This window comes from Chiloscyllium plagiosum, chromosome 3 (genome assembly GCF_004010195.1).
Source record: "Chiloscyllium plagiosum isolate BGI_BamShark_2017 chromosome 3, ASM401019v2, whole genome shotgun sequence".
Lineage (NCBI taxonomy): Eukaryota > Metazoa > Chordata > Chondrichthyes > Orectolobiformes > Hemiscylliidae > Chiloscyllium > Chiloscyllium plagiosum.
In genome coordinates, this window is record NC_057712.1 from 654776 (window position 1) to 675743 (window position 20968).

Consider the following 20968-nt stretch of genomic DNA (forward strand, 5'->3'; position numbering starts at 1 on the left):
TAGCATGGCCAATTCACCTGACCTGCACATCTTTGTGACTATGGGAGGAAACCGGAGCACCCGGAGGAAACCCACGCAGACACGGGGAGAATGTGCAAACTCCACACAGTCAGTCGCCTGAGTCGGGAATTGAACCCGGGTCTCTGGCGCTGTGAGGCAGCAGTGCTAACCACTGTGCCACCGTGCCGCCCACATGTAGTGTCCAAAATCCCATGCAAGGACTGCACAAAACACTACATCGGACAAACAAGAAGACAGCTAACGATCCGTATCCAAGAACACCAACTAGCCACGAAACGACATGACCAGCTATCCTTAGTAGCCACACATGCAGTTGACAAGCAACATGAATTCGACTGGGACAACACTACCATTATAGGGCAAGCCAAACAGAGAATAGCCAGGGAATTCCTAGAGGCATGGCACTCATCCACAAACTCCATCAACAAACACATCGACCTGGACCCAATATACCGGCCACTACAGCGGACAGCTGGAACTGACAACCGGAAGCGGCAGAGACAGGCCACTATAAATGCCGGAGTAAACATCACAGAAGCGCTTCACAGGAGGCTCCCAAGCACTGAGGATGTCACCTAGACAGGGGACGAAACGTTTGCAAGACAAATTCCCAGCTCGGCGAACAGAACCACAACATTCTTATCATGTCCTGGAGATTTGTCCAAGATTATCTATTTCTCAGCATTTCAAGATACTCCAGGTTGCTATTGTCTATAATCCTGCATTCTTTTTGGGGAGAGAAATACCAGGAAATGCCCAGAAACATTTGGCTCATTGTAATTTGTTGCAGGATTATGAACATCTGAGGCAAATCATACTTTGGAAACGTGCAGATGGATGAAATTACAAATATGCCAAAACCACCCACAAAATCAAATTCCCAAGTCTGATTTCTTAAATGAGACCACCCTAAATATTCTGATGTAAAGCAACTTCATTTCCAAAGAGAGTCAATAAAAATTGCATAGTGCACGATATTAATGTTGCAATACCATGCTTGACAGTAAATCTGGGAAGTTAATTTAAAACCCTAAGCATCTGTGCTGCACATTTATAAGCAATTCAGGAATGAATTGGGGTACCCAGTCTTCTGCTTCTTGCATGTGGCAAAAGCCAGAGAAACCATGGTTTAGTTGCTAAGTTTGGATATACCATTTAATTCAAACAGAATTAGGCAGCAGCAGTACACAAGTGCCAAGTGACAAAACAGGCATCATACAGCAGAGAATTATCCACACTAAGAACCTGAAATAAGGCACAGAACATTGTTACAATAGCTTATGCTTGCACTAAGCCATGGAGAGTGCAAATGTAACTAGATGGGAAGAATAATTATTACTTGTTAGTAAACTAAAATCATAAGACATTGGCCTAATTTCTGGTCCTTTCAGCCCATCCAATCTGCCCAACCATTCAATCATGGCTGATAAGTTTCTCAACCTCATTCTCCTGCTTTCTCCCTATAACCCTTGATACTCAAGAACCTATCAATATCAGTCTTAAATATAGTCAACAACCTGGCCTCCACAGCCTTCTGTGGCTATGAATTCATAAGGAATTTCTCCTTATCTGTTCTAAAATGTCTTCCCTTTACTTTAAGGCTACGTCCTCAGTTGCTAGTCTCTCCTACCAATGGAAACATCTTCTGAACATCCACTCTCTCCAGGTCATTCAGTATTCTGCATGTTTCAATTAGATTCCCTCCCCAACCTCCCCATCCCTCTAAACTCATCAAGTATAGACCCAGAGTCCTCAAGTATTCCTCATACATTAGACTGTTCATTCCTGGGACTATTTTCGTGAACTTTCTCTAAAAACACTCCAGGCCCGGTATTATCCTTCCTGAGATATTGGGTCCAAAAGTGCGCACAATCCTCCAAATATGGTCTGACCAGAGCCTCAGAAGTACATCCCTTTTATATTTAAAGTCCTCTGGAAATAAATGCCAACATCGCATTTGCCTTCTTAACTACTGACTTAACCTGCAAGTTTACCTCAAGAGAATCCTGGACTAAAACTCCCAAGTCTCTTTGCATTTCAGACTTCTGAATTTTCTCCCCATTTACAAAATAATTCATGCCACTATTCTTCCTACCGAAGTGCATGACCTCACACTTTCCCACACTGTACTCCATCTGCCACTACTTTGCCCACTCTAACTTGTCCAAATCCTTCTGCAGCCTACTCAATACTATCTGTCCCTCTAACTATCTTTCTAATATCTGCAAATTTGGCCAGAATGCCTTCAGTTCCTTCATCTAGATCTTTAATTTATAAAGTGAAAAGTTGTGGTCCCAACACAGCCTTGCAGAACACCACCTTTCACAGGCTGCCATCCTTATTATAATTAGCATAAAAGATGCTTAAAAAGAAGTGCTTAGTCCCAATTGGGGCAAGTTGCTAATCAAATTGCCAAGTTTCTACCAGAATGTATCTCATATATGAAAATCTGTTAAGCAAATTATGATTCAGTGCCAATTAGTTCAAACAATTGTTTTGATAACGTGGATTTATATATCGCCTTTAATGCAGTGAGACATCAAATCAGTTGAAGATTTTTGTCTATATAACTTTCGTTGAAGTTCAGATAAACACATGTATTAAACAAAATTACATTTTCCTGCTGCTTCCTTAAAGTATGCATTTTGAAGATTTGTTATTTGCACCTAAAATGGTGTCAGGCTTCCAAGTCTCAATACCGATATATAGGAAATTTTCAAAATCCATTATCCTTCCTAAAAATGGCTGATTAAGTAACATTTGCAATTTAATTTATCAAAAGATAAAACTTTGTTTTTATATCAATTATCTCACTTATAGCTATTTATCATGCCTGCTTTCATTTTGAAAATGAAGTTTTGCTTATATTTTGAAGGAGATACTATGTTTAAATTTACATCGCCTTTGGAGTTGTTTTTTGTTGGTTAAGATTGTATTGGCTGTGTCAGTGCACCAATTTTGTAAACAGATGAATTAGTTTGTTGAGTTACCACCAACTCAATCAGAAAAATCAACTTTGCATTCAAAATCAAAACATTGCAGAAACTCACCAGACAAGACCATCCATAGCAAAAGACCCTCGTTCCTAAAACAATACATTTGTGATAAAATTGCAACAGTATTCTTACCTCATCTATGTTCCTCAGCCATTTGCTGATGTTTTCAAAGCTTTTGGCATTTGTGATGTCATAGACTAGCATGATTCCCATAGCTCCCCTATAGTAGGAAGTGGTGATGGTATGAAATCGTTCCTGTCCTGCTGTGTCCCTTCAAAATGAGTAAAATTAACTATTAAGACTTTTTTGAAAAATCGCACACATTTTTATTCAGTCAATGCAACCTATTATGATATATCTTTTAGAAAATTAAAAGTGTCACATAAACACAGACTTAAAACTAGAACACTGAGGTAAGTGTGGCTTTTGCTTGTACTTTAAAGTCATGCGGTTGCAATTAAAGTCTAAACTAAGATTCCTTGAGTCAGTACCTCAGCCAAAAATTTAAGCGCTTGCCAGGAAAAGGGGCCTGGCCCTCAAGCATTTAATACATTAACACTGGAACAATTATCCATAGATAGCAATGCTAGTCCAAGTACAGCACAGTAGACAGGAGCAGAGTAGTTTTTCTTTTAAAAGCCTAACAGCTTCCATCTGAATATTTACGTCAGAAAAGGACAATGCTTCTGATGTTGTCCTCTTACTAAAGGGCAATAATACAATGGGAAGAACTCAAGATAAATGCCAAAATTATTGATGCACTTCCTGCCAGTTAGGGTCTAAAAAAACAAATCCAGATTAAGTTACAATACTAATGCAATTACTTTATCCTTTTACAATTGCCAACATGGAAAGTGTATTAACAAAATTTTTAAATTTCCAACAGCATTTTTGATACTGAATTAGAAGGCATTAGTTATTGCACATGATAACTTTCCTGACCTTCAGCTTCCTTTTTTATAGTATACAATTTAACTTCCATATCAAATGTAGCACACACACTGAGAATTATTACAAATGTTTATTTATAGAAGGGAATGTAGTGATCCTGAGCAGTTTAACCAGGTTACTTGAAAATAATAGAACTGATAAGCAAGCAAAGCAAATACATTGGGAGAGGAAGAAACAGCTATAATATCTGCCAAAAGTAAAATGAACACTATGAATATAAAATGAATAATGAATAACTATTAAGATAGACCAAGGAGTTAATTAAAATTGTGTTTTTATATACTCTGCCAATAAAAGAGGTGACTGGCCCAAAGGTGGTCAGATGGAAAACTACACAGCCAAACTATTAGTCATCCTTAATAACTGAAAAGAAACGGCTTCAAAAAGTTACATTTAACTATACATTGTATAGAAGTAGTTAGTGTCATGGAATTGCAGTGTGGAAACAGATCCGTCAGTCTAACTCATCCATGCTAACCAAATACCCTAAATTATTCTAGTCCCATTTGTCAGCCACTGCAACACAGGTGTATTTAAACTAAGTAGTTGGGGGGAAACAAACTGGAAATTTAAGAAGAAGGACGTTAAAGGGAAAGTGAGAATAAGTGAAGTTAAGACAGACAACAGAATCAATGGAGCAGAAAATTCACGAAGGGACCATACAGTATGGTCAAGTGAAATAGGGATTGATAGGAAGAGTGAGGGGAGTAACAAATTAAGATTATTATATATATGAATGCACGAAGCATAAGGTGGATGATCTTGAGGCTCAGTTGGAAAGTGGCAGGTACGATGTGGGGATAACTGAGACATGGCCTGGGAAATGAATATTCAAGGCTATACATGCTATTGAAAGGACAGACCGATGGGCAGAGGGGGTAGGGTGGCCCTGTTGGTGAGCAATGGAATTCAGTCCCTTGCGAGGGGGGGACATAGAATCAGGAGATGTAGTGTTGGTATGGATAGAGCTGAGAAATTCTAAGGGTAGAAAGACCCAAATGGGAGTTATCTACAGGCCTCCAAACAGTAGCCTGGATGTAGGGTGTACGTTGAATAAGGAGTTGAAATGGGCCTGTCGCAAAGGTATTACTACAGTTGTTATAGGGGATTTCATCATGCAGGTAAACTGGGAGATATCAGGATGGTACTGGATCCCAAGAGAGGGAGATGGATTCTTAGAACAGCTAGTACTGGAGCCTACCAGGGAGAAGGCAATTCTGGATCTGGTGTTGTGCAACGAACCGGATTTGATCAGGGACCTCGAAGTAAAGGAGCCATTAGGAGGTCGTGACCATAATATGACAAGTTTTAATTTCCAATTTGAGAGGGAGAAGGGAGAATCGGGAGTGTCAGTATTGTAGTTGAACAAAGGGAACTATGAGAGAGGAGCTGGCCAAAGTTCAATGGTTCAATACCCTACCAGGGATGGCAGTGGAACAACAATGGCAGATATTTCTGGATATAATCAGAAGGTGCAGGATTGGTTCATTCCAAAGAGGAAGAACGATCCTAAGGAGAGGCAGGGGCAGCCGCAGCTGACGAGCGAAGTTAAAAGCCAAGTAGTATATCATAGCAAAGATGAGCAGGAAGCTGAAGGACTGGGAAACTTTTAAAGAGCAACAGAGGATAACTAAAAGGCAATACATGGAGAAAAAATGAGGTACGAAGGTAAACTGGCCAAAAATATAAAGGAGGATAGTAAAAGCTTTTTTAGGAATGTGAAAAGAAAAAGAATGGTTAAAACTAAAATTGGGTCCTTGAATATAGAAATGGGTGAATTTATTAAGGGGAACAAGGAAATGGCAGAAGAGTTGAATAGGTACTTTGGATTTGTCTTCACTGGGGAAGACACAAGCAATCTCCCAGATGTAATAGGAGCTGAAGGATCTAGGGTAATGGATGAACTGAAGGGAATTTATATTCGGCAGGAAATGGCGCTGGATAGACGGTTAGGTCTGAAGGCTGATAAGTACCTGGGACCTAATGGTCTACATCCCAGGGTACTTAAGGAGGTGGCTCTAGAAATCGTGGACACATTGGAAAATGATTACCAAATGTTCTATCAATTCAGGATCAGTTCCTGCGGATTGGAGAGTGGCTAATGTTGTCCCACTTTGTCAGAAGGAATGGAGAAAGAAAACATAATTATAGACCGGTTAGCTTGATATCAGTGGTGGGAAAGATTCTGAAGTCAATTCTAAAAGATGAAATTACGACTCATTTGAATAGCAGTAATAGGATAGGTCAGAGTCAGTATGGATTTACGAAGGGGAAATCGTGCTTGACTAATCTTCTGGAATGTTTTGAGGATGTAACTATGAAGATGGACAAAGGAGAGCCAGTGGATGTAGTGTACCTGGACTTTGAAAGCCTTTGATAAGGTCCCACATAGGAGATTAGTGAGCAAAATTAGGGCACATGGTATTGGGGGCAAGGTTTTGACTTGGATTGAAAATTGGCTGACTGACAGGAAGCAAAGAGTAGTGATAAATGGGTCCCTTTCAGAATAACCGAAACCAGTGGGGTACCACAAGGTTCAGTGCTGGGACCGCAGCTGTTTACAATAAATCAATGATATAGATGAAGACATCAAAAGTAATATTAGCAAGTTTGCTGATGACACAAAGCTGGGTGGCAGGAAGAAATGTGAGGAGGATGTTATGAGAATACAGGGTGACTTGGACAAGTTAGGTGAGTTGATGGATGCATGGCAGATGCAGTTTAACGTGGATAAATGGGCAGTTATCCACTTCGGTGACAAGAACAGTAAGGTAGATTACTATTTAAATGGAGTCAAGTTAGGTGAAGGGGAAGTACAACAAGATCTAAATGTTCTTGTACATCAGCCAATGAAAGCAAGCATGCAGGTACAGCAGGCAGTGAAGAAAGCTAATAGCATGCTGGCCTTCATAATAAGAGGAATTGTATATGGGAGCAAAGAGGTCATTCTGCAGCTGTACAGGGCCCCGGTGAGACCGCACCTGGAGTAGTGTGTACAGTTTTGGTCTCCAAATTTGAGGAAGGACATTCTGGCTATTGAGGTAGTGCAGTGTAGATTCACGAGGTCAATTCCCGGAATGGTGGGACTATCATATGTTGAAAGATTGTAGCGACTGGGCTTGTATACAGTTTAGAAAGATGAGAGGGGATCTGATTGAGACGTATAAAATTATTAATGGATTGGACTCTCTGGAGGCAGGAAGCATGTTTCTGCTGATGGGTGAGTCCAGAACCAGAGGACACAGCTTAAAAATAACGGGTAGGACATTTAGAACAGAGTTGAGGAGAAACTTCTTCACCCAGAGAGTAGTGGATATATGGAATGCTCTGTCCCACAAGGCAGTGGAGGCCAAGTCTCTGGATACTTTCAAGAAAGATGGATAGAGCTCTTAGAGATAGTGGAATCAAGGCTTATGGGGATAAGGCAGGAACAGGATACCGATTGTGAATGATCAGCCATGATCATAATGAATGGTGGTGCTGGCTCGAAGGGCCTACTCCTGCACCTATTGTCTATTGTTATTTGGCTCATAATGTTCTAAGATGGAAATGTGTTGCTGGAGAAGCGCAGCAGGTCAGGCAGCATCTAGGGAACAGGAGAATCGACGTTTCGGGCATTAGCCCTTCTTCAGGAGGGCTAATGCCCGAAACGTCGATTCTCCTGTTCCCTAGATGCTGCCTGACCTGCTGCGCTTCTCCAGCAACACATTTCCATCTCTGATCTCCAGCATCTGCAGACCTCATTTTCTCTTCATTATGTTCTAAACCTATCCGATTCAGGTACCCATCCAGATGCCTTTTAAATCTTTCCCCTCTCACTTTAAACCTATTCCCTCTAGTTTTGGATTCCCCTATGCTGAGAAAAAGACCCTGACTATTTACTCTCTCCATGCTCCTCATGATTTTATAAATCTCTATGAAGGTCATCCATTACCCTCTGATGCTCAAGGGAAAATACAGCCAGCCTATTCAGCCACTCCCTATAGCTCAAGCCCGTCAACCTGGCATCATCCTTGTAAATCTTTTCAAATTTAACACTACCTTTCCCTATAGCAGGGAGAAAGTGAGGTCTGCAGATGCTGGAGATCAAAGCTGAAACTTTATTGCTGGAACAGCACAGCAGGTCAGGCAGCATCCAGGGAACAGGGCATGTGCCCGAAACGTCGAATCTCCTGTTCCCTGGATGCTGCCTGACCTGCTGTGCTGTTCCAGCAATAAAGTTTCAGCTATAGCAGGGAGAGCAGACTTGCATGCAGTATTCCAAAAGTGGCCGAATCATTGTCCTGTACATCCACAACATGGCCTCCCAATTCGATACACTGACCGAAAAAGGCAAGTGTACCAAATGCCTTCTTCACTACCCTGTCTACGTGTGACTCCACCTTCAAGGAATTATGAACCTGCACCCCAAGGTCTCTTTGTTCACAACATTCTCCAGGACCCCATCATTAAGTGTATAAATCCTGCCCAGATTTGCCTTAGCAAAATGCAACACCTCACATTTATCTAAATTAAGCTCTACCTGCTACTCCTTGACCCAGCAACCCATCTGAGGTAACCTTCTTCACTGGGAGAACGTGAGGACTGCAGCTGCTGGAGATCAGCATCAAGAGTACAGTGCTGGAGAAGCATCAGGCAGTATCAGAGGAGAAGAATTCACATTTCGGGCAAAAGCCCTTCATCAGGAATGAGGCCGAGAGCCAAGGGGGTGGTGAGGCTGGGGGTGAAGGTAGCTAACAGCGCAATAAGTAGATGGGGGTGGGGGCAATGGTGATGGGTCAGAGGGGAGGGTGGAGCGGATAGTTGGGAAGGAAGATGGATGGGTAGGACAGGTCATGAGGGCAGTAACGAGTTGGAAGATTGGATCTTGGATAAGGTGGGGGACATGAGGAAACTGGTGAAATCTACATTGATGCCATGGGGTTGGAGGTCCTCATTTCCCTTCTCCCCACCTTATCAAAGATCCAATCTTCCAACTTGTTACCGCCCTCATGACCTGGCAATCTTCCTTCCCAACTATTCTGCTCCACCCTCCCCTCTGACCTATCACCATTACGCCATCCACCTATCTTCCCCCCTGCCCCAATCCTTCCCATTTATCTCACCACTCCCTCGGCTCAATCATCTTTACTGTCCACTACATCACCAATTCTGGAGTCATCTGCAAACTTAATAACCATCCCTACTGTATTCATAGTCAAATCATTTATATGAATGTCAAAAACGTGGACCCCACACCGATCCTTTTGACACATCACTGATCACAGGCCTCCAGTCCAAAAAAAAAATCCTCCAGCACTTCCTTCCGTTTCCTACCTTCAAACCAATTTTGTATCCAAATGGCTAGCTCTCCTGGATTCCATGTGATCTAACCTTGGTAATCAGTTCATTAAGCTGAACCTTGTTGAATGCCTCGAAGTCTATGGAGACAATATCCATTGCTCTGCCTTCATCAATCTTCTTTGTCATCGCTTCAAAAACTCAATTACGTTAGTAAGACATAATTTCCCATGCACACAGCCACGTTGACAATCCCTAATCAGTCCTTGCCTTTCCAAATACATGTAAATCCAGTCCCTCAGAATCGCCTCCACAACTTACCCACTATTAACATCAGACTTACAGGTCTATAACTCCCTGGCCTTTCCTTACCACCTTTTTTTTTGTAAAGCTAACAGAATTATGGCCATTGGCCCCAAAGTGCCCCCCCACTGACACCTCAGTCACTTGCTCTGCCTTATTTCTCAAAAGGTCAAGTTTTGCTCATTCTCTAGTAGGTTCATCCACATATTGAATAAGAAAACTTTTTTTTTTTTTTACACACAAATTCCTCTCCATCCAAGCCCTTCACAGTATAGCAGTCCCAGCCCCAGTCTAGTTTGAAAAGTTAAAATCACCTAACATTAGAACACTATCATTCTTACAGATATCCAAGATCTCCTTACAAATTTGCTTCTCAATCTCCTACTGATCATTGGGGGGCTTATAGCGCTTTAATATTTCTGATGGCTCTTAATAGAAAAAGGGAGTGATCTGATTATTACTCAAGGGGAAGCTGGAGGTGTACTTATGGACAAACGAACCTCGATTATCCGAATACCAATTATCCGAAAATCAGATTATCCGAGGGAGATCTCTGGGTCCCAACAGAAACATTACATCAAAGATGTGTCCAACACTGATCGCGTCTTTTGCTTACAGTGATTAAAAGCACTGCCGAGAACAGTCCTGGACTGATGGGAGCACAGGCACCATGTCTAAATGACTGACCTACCACTCCCTCCCTCTCTCTCTTCCTGCACTTTCCCTGGAGTTCTACACAGGCGTGTACCCTAAACCCCTATCCCCAGATTATCTCTCTAACATTGTCCTGTACAGGGCAGAGGTGGAACCTGTCAAAAAGATGCAGTAAAAAGTTGTATGTGAGGCTGTGTGCACGTGCTATTTGGAGACCCCACCCCCAAAAGGCAGTAGCAGTAGTCTTGCTGTTGGTGTCCAGTCCAGCTGGCCCGGAGAGGTTGGGTATGGGGGCGGGCGGGAGGGCAGTGTTGGATGGGGTTTAGGGAGGTGGGTATGTGGGGCAGGGCCTCATGCGCTATGATGCTGCCTTATCTCCTGAACATGGAGCAGACATTACAGAAATCTCCCGAGCTCGAAATGAAAGGCATTGAATCAATTCACCAAATAATCAATTATCTGAATGAAATAGTGCCAGCCCATCTCATTCGGATAATTGAGGTTCCTCTGTATAGGAGGGAGAGAAAAAGGAGACTTACTCTTTGGGAGTTTTGCTGTGTGCATGTGGGCCAAAATGGTTAGTTTGTGTAATGCAAAATTGTATATCAAGAGCATTACTATCAAATTTGATTGAGCACTATAGTAACAGATCTTAAGTACTGACATAGTTGAGAAACAGACTGAGAATAACAGACAAAAGAGAGAGAAGAGGTGAAGTACTGTAAAGTCAGTGGTTGGAGGTGGAAAAGGAGTCACAGAAGGTGGGTTTCCAGAATTACAGTTTAGATCAAGTTTGTGGTATAATATGATCATAATTGCAATAACCTTCTGATCACTTAAAATAAAGTTGGTTTTCAAATTTATTCAATTTCTCAGAAAACTAAACCAATTGTGCAGTCACTTACCGTTTTCTTTCTTTACCCTTACATGTATCGCTCCAGCCACAAAACTATTATCCCTTGATAGACAATTAGCAAAAGTTCACCACTTACCATATCTGCAGTTTGATTTTCTTTCCCTGTAGTTCGACGGTTTTGATTTTAAAATCAATTCCTGTAATTGCAAAAACAACATTTTAAAATACTTTATAATGCAAGATATATTTTCAATTAGTTAGGACTCAGATTGACTAACACTTTAAACTCATCTTAAGATAGACTTGGTTCTATCTATATGGTTTCACAGGAGACAGGAGAATGGACTCTGACTTGAGAATGCTAAAATAGGAGAATTACTATATTTAATAACCTCACTATTTCCCAATAAATAACAAACTTACAAATAATGTTTTAAAAACTTATTTCATAAATCATATGGTATCATTTTCTTTAGAAAACAATTCTCAATTAGAGTTTAAAGCTGCTAACAGAAATGATTACAAGAAAAAAGTTGATAAATTGGAAAAAAAAAATCAATTAACACAAAAGTACATGATTCTAAAAACTGCCAATTTCTTCCCAAAAGCCTTTGATAAGCTACATTTTTACTGTAGGCCTACTGTAGTTAAAAAATCTTGGCAATGAGGTTATGAATTTGGCTTTCAATACAAATAAAAAGCTAAAAGGGTCTATGCAATATAATATTTCAGGTGTTTCTTCAAAGTTTTCCAAAACCAAGCTTGTAAAGTTTTTGAAAGTAAAAATGCAATGTCATCCAGATATTTCAAATCACTTGCACAACAGAGTAAGCTAATACAACACAAAATTCCCTCATTTGAATTTTGGGTACTTTTTCTCAAAGAAAATTTTCAGATGCTTGAATAATTTCACAGCTAATAGAGAAGAATGACAGAAAATTCCCTAAGATCAACAGCTAATTTGTCACCTGGTCCTGATCCACCTATCAGGAAACACTAAACAAAAAAGGAAATCCATGCAAATTATATTACTGACAACATCTTACTTTTAAAGGAAAGATAGAATGATTCTATCCACCAATTACTTCAGCACTAGTTACAAATATAAGGTTTGTTGGTACATTTATTACAGTAAGAAATCATTTGGATTTAACCCATACGAAAAAGTGTATAAGTCTGAAATCAAAGCAATGCTCTAATTAATTAGACTAAGTAATTATATAGATTTAATTCAGAATGACAGCACCCTATCAATATGTACAAATAATAAAAAGGTATATTTGGATCACTTTTAAGGTTCAAAAGCCAACAAAGTTCTTTCTGAAGTGCAACAGTAAAGTCAAGAATTGTAGCAGCTAATTTACATAGAAAATCCATATGATCAGTTTTTAAAAAAAAATCAAACTGCTCAGTGATGTCACTACTCACCTCTGGAGCACGTGAGACTTCAACAAGGCCTCCAGTCCAGGGGTAGATACACTACCATTGTGCCACAAGAGACATTATACAATAATTGGTCATGCAACAACCGAGGAGCAGGAGTGTCGACGTTTTGGGCCTAAGACCTTCAATCGGAATTTGGAGGGGGAAGAGGGCTGAGAGACAAATGGTGGGGGGAGGGGGGTGCACCTGGGGCCAGGCTGGGGTCAGATGGGTGGGAAGGCAATAGGTGGATGGAGGTGCAAGGTAACTGTGATAGGTCAGTGGGGAGGGTGGAGCGGATAGGTGGAAGCGAGATGGACAGGTAGGGCAGGTCAAGAGGTGATTCCAGGATTGGATCTGGGATGAGTGGGGGGTGGAGGGAAGATTTGGAAACTGATGAAACTGATGCTGTATGATTGTAGGGTCCAGAGGCGGAAGAGGAGGCATTCTTCCTCCAGGTGACGGGTAGAGGTGGCCCAGGATTTGCATGTCCTTAGGGGAAGTGGGAGGGAGAGGTAAAGTAGTTGGCCACAGGGCAATGGGGTTGTTTGGTGCATGTGTCCCAGAGATGGTCACTGAACTGCTCCGCGAGTTGGTGTTCTGTCTCCCCAATGTAGAAGGGACAACCTGGAAATTAATGGACGGAGTAAATGAGGTGGTTGAATATGCAGGAAAAACTCCACTAGATTTGAAATGATCCTTTAGAGCCTTGTTCAGAGATTGGTGGGTGCAGGTTTTACACCTCTTGCAGCAGCAAGGGAAGGTGTCAGGTGTGGTGGGTGGGTTGGTTGGCAAGGAAATCGGAGGGGGAGTGGTCTCTGTAGAACACAAAGGGATGCGGAGGGAAATATATCAATTTCACCGGTTTCCAAATCTCCCCTCGCCCCACCTCATCCCAGATCCAAACCTCCAATTCGACACGGTCCTCTTGACCTGTCCTACCTATCCATCTTCCTTCCCACCTATCCGCTCCACCCTCCCTACCAACCTATCACATTTACCTCCCACTTGCATCCAACTATCGCCTTCCCATCTACCAACCCCTAGTCCTAGCCACACCCCCCCTTTCCCTCACCACATAGGGTTTATGCCCGAAACATTGACTCTCCTGCTCCTCAGATGCTACCTGACCTGCTGTGGTTTTCCAATGCCAAACGTTTTGACTCTGACTCTCCAGCATCTACAGTCCTCACTTTCTCCTATTATACAATAGCTGTTTGGTAGAACATTATTGAAAATTGATATTTTGCTGAAGCTTTTCTTTTATTAGGATAACTTTCCTAGAAATACTAATGTAAAGGAAAAATAACATTTATACTACAAGAATGCACTGACTGGTTGGCAAGTGCGCCCTCTTGATAGAGATATTCTCTCTCAAAGCACCAGTTAGATGATGTTGACTGTTAACTGACAAGCATTGTTCAAGCTTTAAAACTAGGCAAGTTAATTTTAATTGAATAATTTTCCAGTGTAATGCCCTGACAAGAGTCTGACTCCCACCTGTTGAGTTGAAACAATAGGATTGTCTGAAAGGTTTGCATTGTCATAAGTCACATCACTAGGTTGCGGACCAACAGGTTTATTTGAAATCAGAGTTTCGGAACACTCAAATAAACCTGTTGGAGAGTTTTGATAAGATTTGTAGCTCAGGTTGAGGTTCTGGATGTAGGTTTGCTCAGTGAGCTGGAAGGTTCGTTTTCAGATGTTTTGTCACCATACTAGGTAACATCTTCAGTGAGGAGAAAGTGAGGACAGCAGATGCTGGAGATCAGAGCTGAAAATGCGCAGGTCAGGCAGCATCCAAGGAACAGGAGAATCCACGTTTCGGACATAAGCCTTTCTTAAAGAATGAGGAAAAAGTCCGTCCAGCAGGCTAAGATAAAAGGTAGGGAGGAGGGACTTGGGGGAGGGGCGTTGGAAATGCGATAGGTGGAAGGTCAAGGTGAGGGTAATAGGCCGGAGTGCGGTGGGGGCGGAGAGGTCAAGAAGATGATTGCAGGTTAGGAAGGCGGTGCTGAGTTCGAGGGATTTGACTGAGACAAGGTGGGGGGAGGGGAAAATGAGGAAACTGGAGAAATCTGAGTTCCCTCCCACTCCACCAAGGACATGCAGGTCCTTGGACTCCTCCATCGCCAGACCATAGCAACACGACGGTTCCTCCTCCCTACCTTTTATCTTAGCCTGCTGGACACACTTTCCTCATTCCTGAAGGGCTCATGCCAAAACGTCGATTCTCCTGTTCCTTGGATGCTGCCTGACCTGCTGCGCTTTTCCAGCAACACATTTTCAGCAACATCTTCAGTGAGCCTCCACATGAGGCACTGGTGGTGTAGCCTGCTTTCTATTTATACGTTTGAGTTTCCTAGGGTTGGTGGCGTCATTTCTTATGGTGACATTTCCTATAGCGATGTCATTTCCTGTTTTTTTTCTCAGAGGGTGGTAAATGGCACTTTGACTGGGGCAACACATCCATCTTAGGAGGAGCCAAACAGAGACATACACGAGAATTCCTAGAAGCACGGCATTTCAACCGGAACTCTATCAACACACACAGTGACTTGGACCCCAAATACCACCTCCTGAGAAAAAGAACAGGAAATGATGTCACCAATCCTAGGAAACACAAACAAATAAATATAAAGCGGGTTACACCACCAGTGCTTCATTCGGAGGCTCACTGAAGATGGTATCTAGTATGGTGACGAAACATCCGAAAACAAACCTTCCAGCTCAGCGAGCAAACCTACATCCAAAACCTACTGGACTACAACCTGGTGTCATCTGACATCTCATTTGTCTACCCCAGTCAACACCAGCATCGCCACATCAGGTTTGCATTGTGATTCACTTGTGTTCTGGAAGCTGCATATATTAATATACAAGGCCCCTTTCAAACAGAAAAGGTACAATATGCATATAGTTTCTATTTTAATTCAACAAAATAGTGGCAGTCACACTCCAATTAGTCCCTCAGATCAGAGTGAATCTTTCAAAGTTAGGTCACCAATTGTCAATCATCACCTAACTAGTGCATTCTCCATGGCATCACATCTACCAGAGTCCACTTGCCAACCAATTCGTGTACTCAGCGTACGATATAAATGTCTTCACTTTACATTGGGACAATTTGTGAGAAATATCCATAAATTCAAGAGAAAAAGCTTTGACAAAACACGTTTGCAGCAATACTCCAGTTTGATTATGTGAGCTGAAGAATAGTTGGATAGATAGAAACTTAGGGGCAGAATAGGCCACATAGGCACCTGCGATCCTTTCGCCATTCTAATCATGACTGATCATCTACCTCAATGTCATATTCTTGCAATATTCTTGTCATATTCATCCAAATATCCCAAGATGTCATTTGTTATGACAAATCTATTAACCTCGGTCTTAAACTTAATGACTGAACTTTCAAATCCCTCTGGAGGTGGAGAACTCAAAACAGTCACCACTAAGTAAAGATGTTCCTACTCACCTCTACCCTAAATGATATTTTGATACTGTGCCCCTGGTTCTAGACACACACCAAAGTAGCCATCCTTTCTGGACGTATGCAGTTAAAGGAAGTTCAATATCACTTTTACCCACATTGCATAAATGGACAAAGATTCAGATGATACCAGAAAGCGTTCTTCCAAATTGTAAAAAAAAACTCACTTTAGCAGAGGCTGGAACAATTCCCAATTGCAAGTTATCGGCATACATCAGAAACTCGCTATCACCATTATTGCTTAATATGTCAAGTAAATGGCAACCAAGTGTCTCCACTCCATTTTCAGCAGTTTCACGACATGTCAAATATACTTGAAATTGTACTCATGTATACAAGTTGCTCATGGAGCTAGAATAATGACAATAAGACCAACCTAGTTTACATAAGCACAAGGAGAATGGGATACATTCCGCCTGCAACACAATTAAGAGGGGCAAGTTATAGGGAGGTGGCAGCTTGTTAAAAAGGTTTTGCGTACAGGTATAATACGTGCTGGAGGATTCAAAGGCAGAAGTAATTTGGTTTGAATTCGAAACAAACATTTTAGTAACTTATGGTATACCAACAAATGAAAAGCAATTTGAGAATACAATTTCCAAACATTAGAAATTGTAAAACAGTAGAGTTAACATCAGACTTGCACTTTCCTAATACTGACCAGAAAAAAAGAAAGGGCAAGGGAGCTAAATAACTTTGGAAAATTTCTGGGTTACTTTCTTGGTCATTTTACTTTCACACAATTGAGAACAGAAACAGATCTAACTCTTAGGAATAGAATGGGGCAAGTGAAACATTTTCATGGACCAAAAATTGGCAGATCAAGATACAATTGCGGTGTCTTCAATAAGAGATCACTTGGTAGAAGATGAAACAGCTCCTCGAGAAAATCGTCATTTAGCTTCATGGATGGTTTTTTAAAGTTGATATTAGAGTGCAAAGGGAGAGTTTCAAGCACATAATACAGTACAGAAGCAAGCATATTACAGGTACACAAGAGAACTGAATGTGGAAAGGACTAAGCTGACTGACAAAAGAATAATTTATAAAAGAAACACCAAAGTCTTTTGAACAGATGTTAGGGAGGCAGGACAGATCTCAAGAAATATTTCGAAACTGTCAAAGATTTGCTCCATTGGGAAACATGAGGAGATGCCGGTGAAGGAGCACCGCTCTGAAAGCTTGCAATTTTAAATAAACCTGTGGGACTATAGCCTGGTGTCGTGTGACCTCTGACTTGTCCACTGGGAAAGGAAGACAAAAAAAAAGGATACACAATCTGCAACGAATGAAGGAAGTTAAGGAATGGTATCAAATTAAAATAAGAACACACAAGGCTGCAAGGATCAGTGGCAGGCCATTAGACCAGAAAATACAGGAGCAGAATTAGGTCATTTGGCCTGTCGAGACTGCTCAATCATTCGATCATGGCTGATAGGTTTCTCAAACACATTCTCCTCCATTCTCTCGATAACCCTTCATCCTATAGTACCATATAAATGATACATAAGAGGGAACAAAGACGCCCAGACCCCTTTCTACCTTCCCACACAAAGCCCATAGCCCTGTGGCTTACAGTGCTTGAGATGCAGAATGTAGTACTTTTTAAAAGCGTTTTGTCTCTCCCACTACAGCCAACACAGGTAATGAATTCCAGACACCCACCACCCTCTGCATAAAAAAGGTTTTCCTTATCGTCTTGTTTCCCCCCCCACCTCAGTCAAAGCAAAACACTCAGAAACACAGTTTGGCTTTACCGCCTCCATTTTTATTCCGGGCCCTGGAGGGAGAAAGAATGATCACCCATGTGCACAGAGACATGAGTTTTCAGTCTTCTCTGGACAAGCAGTTTCTTAATGAATTATATAGTCATTTTACAGGGAGAATCATCCAGCTAAGGCAACATTCAAATTGATTGGGTGACCATTACAATCAGCGAGTGGCAATAGGAGAGATTAAGCCTTCTGCTGATATACAATGAATGCTCTTAAACTGGTTAACTGGCTTGATATAATGGATACTTTTCCCCTTGTTAACTGACCTTATATACTGAATGCTTCCAATATTGTTAAATGGCTCTACATAACAAATGCTTTTCCACTTTGTTAACTAATTATCCTTGTCTCCAGCACCCCATTGTTAACTAAGACCTTGTCTGATCTGAGGCATGCTCAGCTGAATCTCTTGTTTCACAAAACTCAGAAGTTAACTCTTTCCCTGCTTGCTTATACCCTATACACATTCTCATTCCCTCTGTTTATCATTTCAGGATAACCACCGAGAAGGCACTGCCAGCTTTCATAAGACTGACAGCAAGCATCAAGCAAGTCATTGACACACAGCATTCAACGATTCTAACAACAAAAAGTACTAGTCCATTACAGTAAATGGAGTTTGAAGAATCCTCCCACGCGGAAAAAAAATTCACCAGTAAAGTTCTTAAATCCACAGTCCTTAGCGACCACTCCATCCCCTCCAAGTCGAGTGGAAACAAGCCAGCTCTCCAAAATCTCCTTTTGTAAAGTCCAACCTGGAAACAAAATTCTTTCTGCTCTTGCATCACTCTTCCGAGAAATCTGACTCATTGGATAATGGCAGTTAAATAATTAACAAAACTGAAAACACTTCCGTCCTTGCAGATGGAGGATACCAACGCACGAGAGTGTGCAGTGCAGCAGCAGGCTAAGTGAATGCAGCATTCTTTGCTGCTTCTGCTCCCACTCGGTGTTGAATACTGCTGTTTAAAATGTAACAAAGCCAACAGACTGTTGTGATATTAGCTTGATCAGTGAACCTTCATATCCCTTAAATAATCGAAAGACAAGGTAAAGCTCGTGGTTTAATGTCCGTAGGAAGGCCACTGACACAAAGCATACACACATCCTCTTCACTGTTGTTATTTTCTTTACTTTTCATGCTCATGACTGGGGAGCTGATTGAATCAGTTGGATCAGGTTGTGGAAGGGCAGGCCGTGATCCAAAAGGTGCTCTTTACCTGTGAATGGAGCAATTCTAGAGACCATATCAGCTGCTGAAAGCATCTTTACATTTCCACTCTCATTCCTTCCTTGCCAGGGTGGTTATCGGTATGAAGACAGTCATATATTTAACTACACTAAATTGTCTCTGCCTATTTCAACAATTTTTGAATTCTTGATGTCTATTACTCTTTACTATTTATGTCATTATCAAGTTTTACACAATCTATTAACTTATAAAAATTGTACTGACTAAACAATTCAGTCATTTATAAACAATAATCAATTGTTCTAAAATCAAACACTTGAGTACCTCATTCAGGTTATTCAAAAATTATTTTCTTTAACAAATTGAAACTTGGCTAATGTGAAAGCTGTCAGGAAAACTATTCCAAAATCAAGAACAGCAAGAGAACAAAAAAAAAGTTTTGTGCTTTTGCAATTGAAGGGGCAGTTCAGTTCAGATTTAAATCTCAAATATTGTTCTCCAAAATGAAACTTCCCAAATAAAACCAGTCAGAATTAGATAGAGATCTAGCTATCACCATTGTTAACAGCTAACCCGAGAATGCAACTTTTAAAAAAAAAAGGGGTTTTGTTATTTACACATGAAAGAAGTGAAACTATCACTGTATTCTAACAGATGAAAGGCTTAACAGACAATCAATTCTTCAATGTATAATTTCAGTTACATCACACTGCAAATTTTTGCTATAAATTCTGTGTTACGATCGAGCCCTCCACAATCACCTGATGAAGGAGCGTCGCTCCGAAAGCTAGTGTGCTTCCAATTAAACCTGTTGGACTATAACCTGGTGTTGTGTGATTTTTAACTTTGTACACCCCAGTCCAACACCGGCATCTCCGAATCATTGATAGAGATCAACATTCTCTGAATTTGCAATGTGAAGGAAGCCGATGAAGTCTTAATAATTAACAGAACTGAAACAGCTCAGACTCGAGTTCTAATATTCTCTAAAATCTTAAAATATCAAACTCAAAATGCTGTCTTCTTTTTGTGAACACACAGCATAAAAACAGAGCAAAGATATTTTAAACACAATACTCTCATCTGGTTAAAGCAAGACCACTGACCCAACTGTCCTATTTTTTAAAACAGGCATTGTAGAATTTCTAACAAATCAGAGGCTCAAGGCGCTCAATTTGTTTTGAGGTTACAAGAGTGCTAATTTTAAAAAGGACATAATGTTGCCCAATTTCAATGTAAAAACAAACTCTGTCCCATTAGATAACCCATAAAACATACTGAATTGAGATCCTGATTCAAACAGTGCAAAATAGTTACTTAAAAAGGATTTTACGATCCAGTATTTTAACAAACCAAAACTTTTAAACATCAAACACTCTCTGCATGGTACAATTTACATTGAAACCTCCCTTTGTCAACCCAAGTATTAGCACAACCTTAATTTCAGCGTTTCTTTTCTTTGCATCCTCTCACCTGAAATTACACTTATAAAAAGAGAGCCCTTGCAGTGGACCACATGGTGCTGCAATCCAAGCCACTCTCTTCCCCCAAAGCAAACACTCGCACAGACTCAAATTTCGCCACTCAGGGATTTTAACTCTTTTCTCAAGTTACTTCCCACGGGGGCTCAAATCCCACTTAAACACAGAAAACCCGAATCCCACTTAAACAAGAGAATCCAAATCCCACCCAAACGCAGAAAGCTTGAACCTGAATTAAACACAGAAAGCTTGAATCCCAGAGAGTCACAGCGTCATATAGATGTACAGCTCGGAAACAGACCCTTCGGTCCAACCTGTCCATGCCGACCAGATCAACCCAACCCAATCTAGTCCCACCTGCCACCTCCTGGCCCATATCCATCCAAACCCTTCCTATGCGTATATCCATACGAATGCCTTTTAAATGTTGCAATTGTACCAGCCTCCACCACTTCTGCTTGAACCTCAGCACAGTGCGGAGGACTTGAACCTCAAATCAACCCACCCAGTAGACTCAAACCCCAGTTCGATGCAGACATCGAAC

At 41.2% G+C, this 20968-nt stretch overlaps 1 protein-coding gene across 1 annotated transcript in view; it reads right to left on the reverse strand.

Moving 5' to 3' along the window:
• rab10 (RAB10, member RAS oncogene family) overlaps positions 1–20968 on the reverse strand; it is an 80045-nt gene that overhangs the window by 23349 nt on the left and 35728 nt on the right. Inside the window, exons 2-3 of the mRNA XM_043675885.1 lie at positions 11198–11258; positions 3150–3288 (exon numbers count right to left, since the gene is read on the reverse strand). Coding sequence (XP_043531820.1) covers positions 3150–3288; positions 11198–11258 — 200 coding nt within the window. The remainder of the gene's footprint in view (positions 1–3149; positions 3289–11197; positions 11259–20968) is intronic.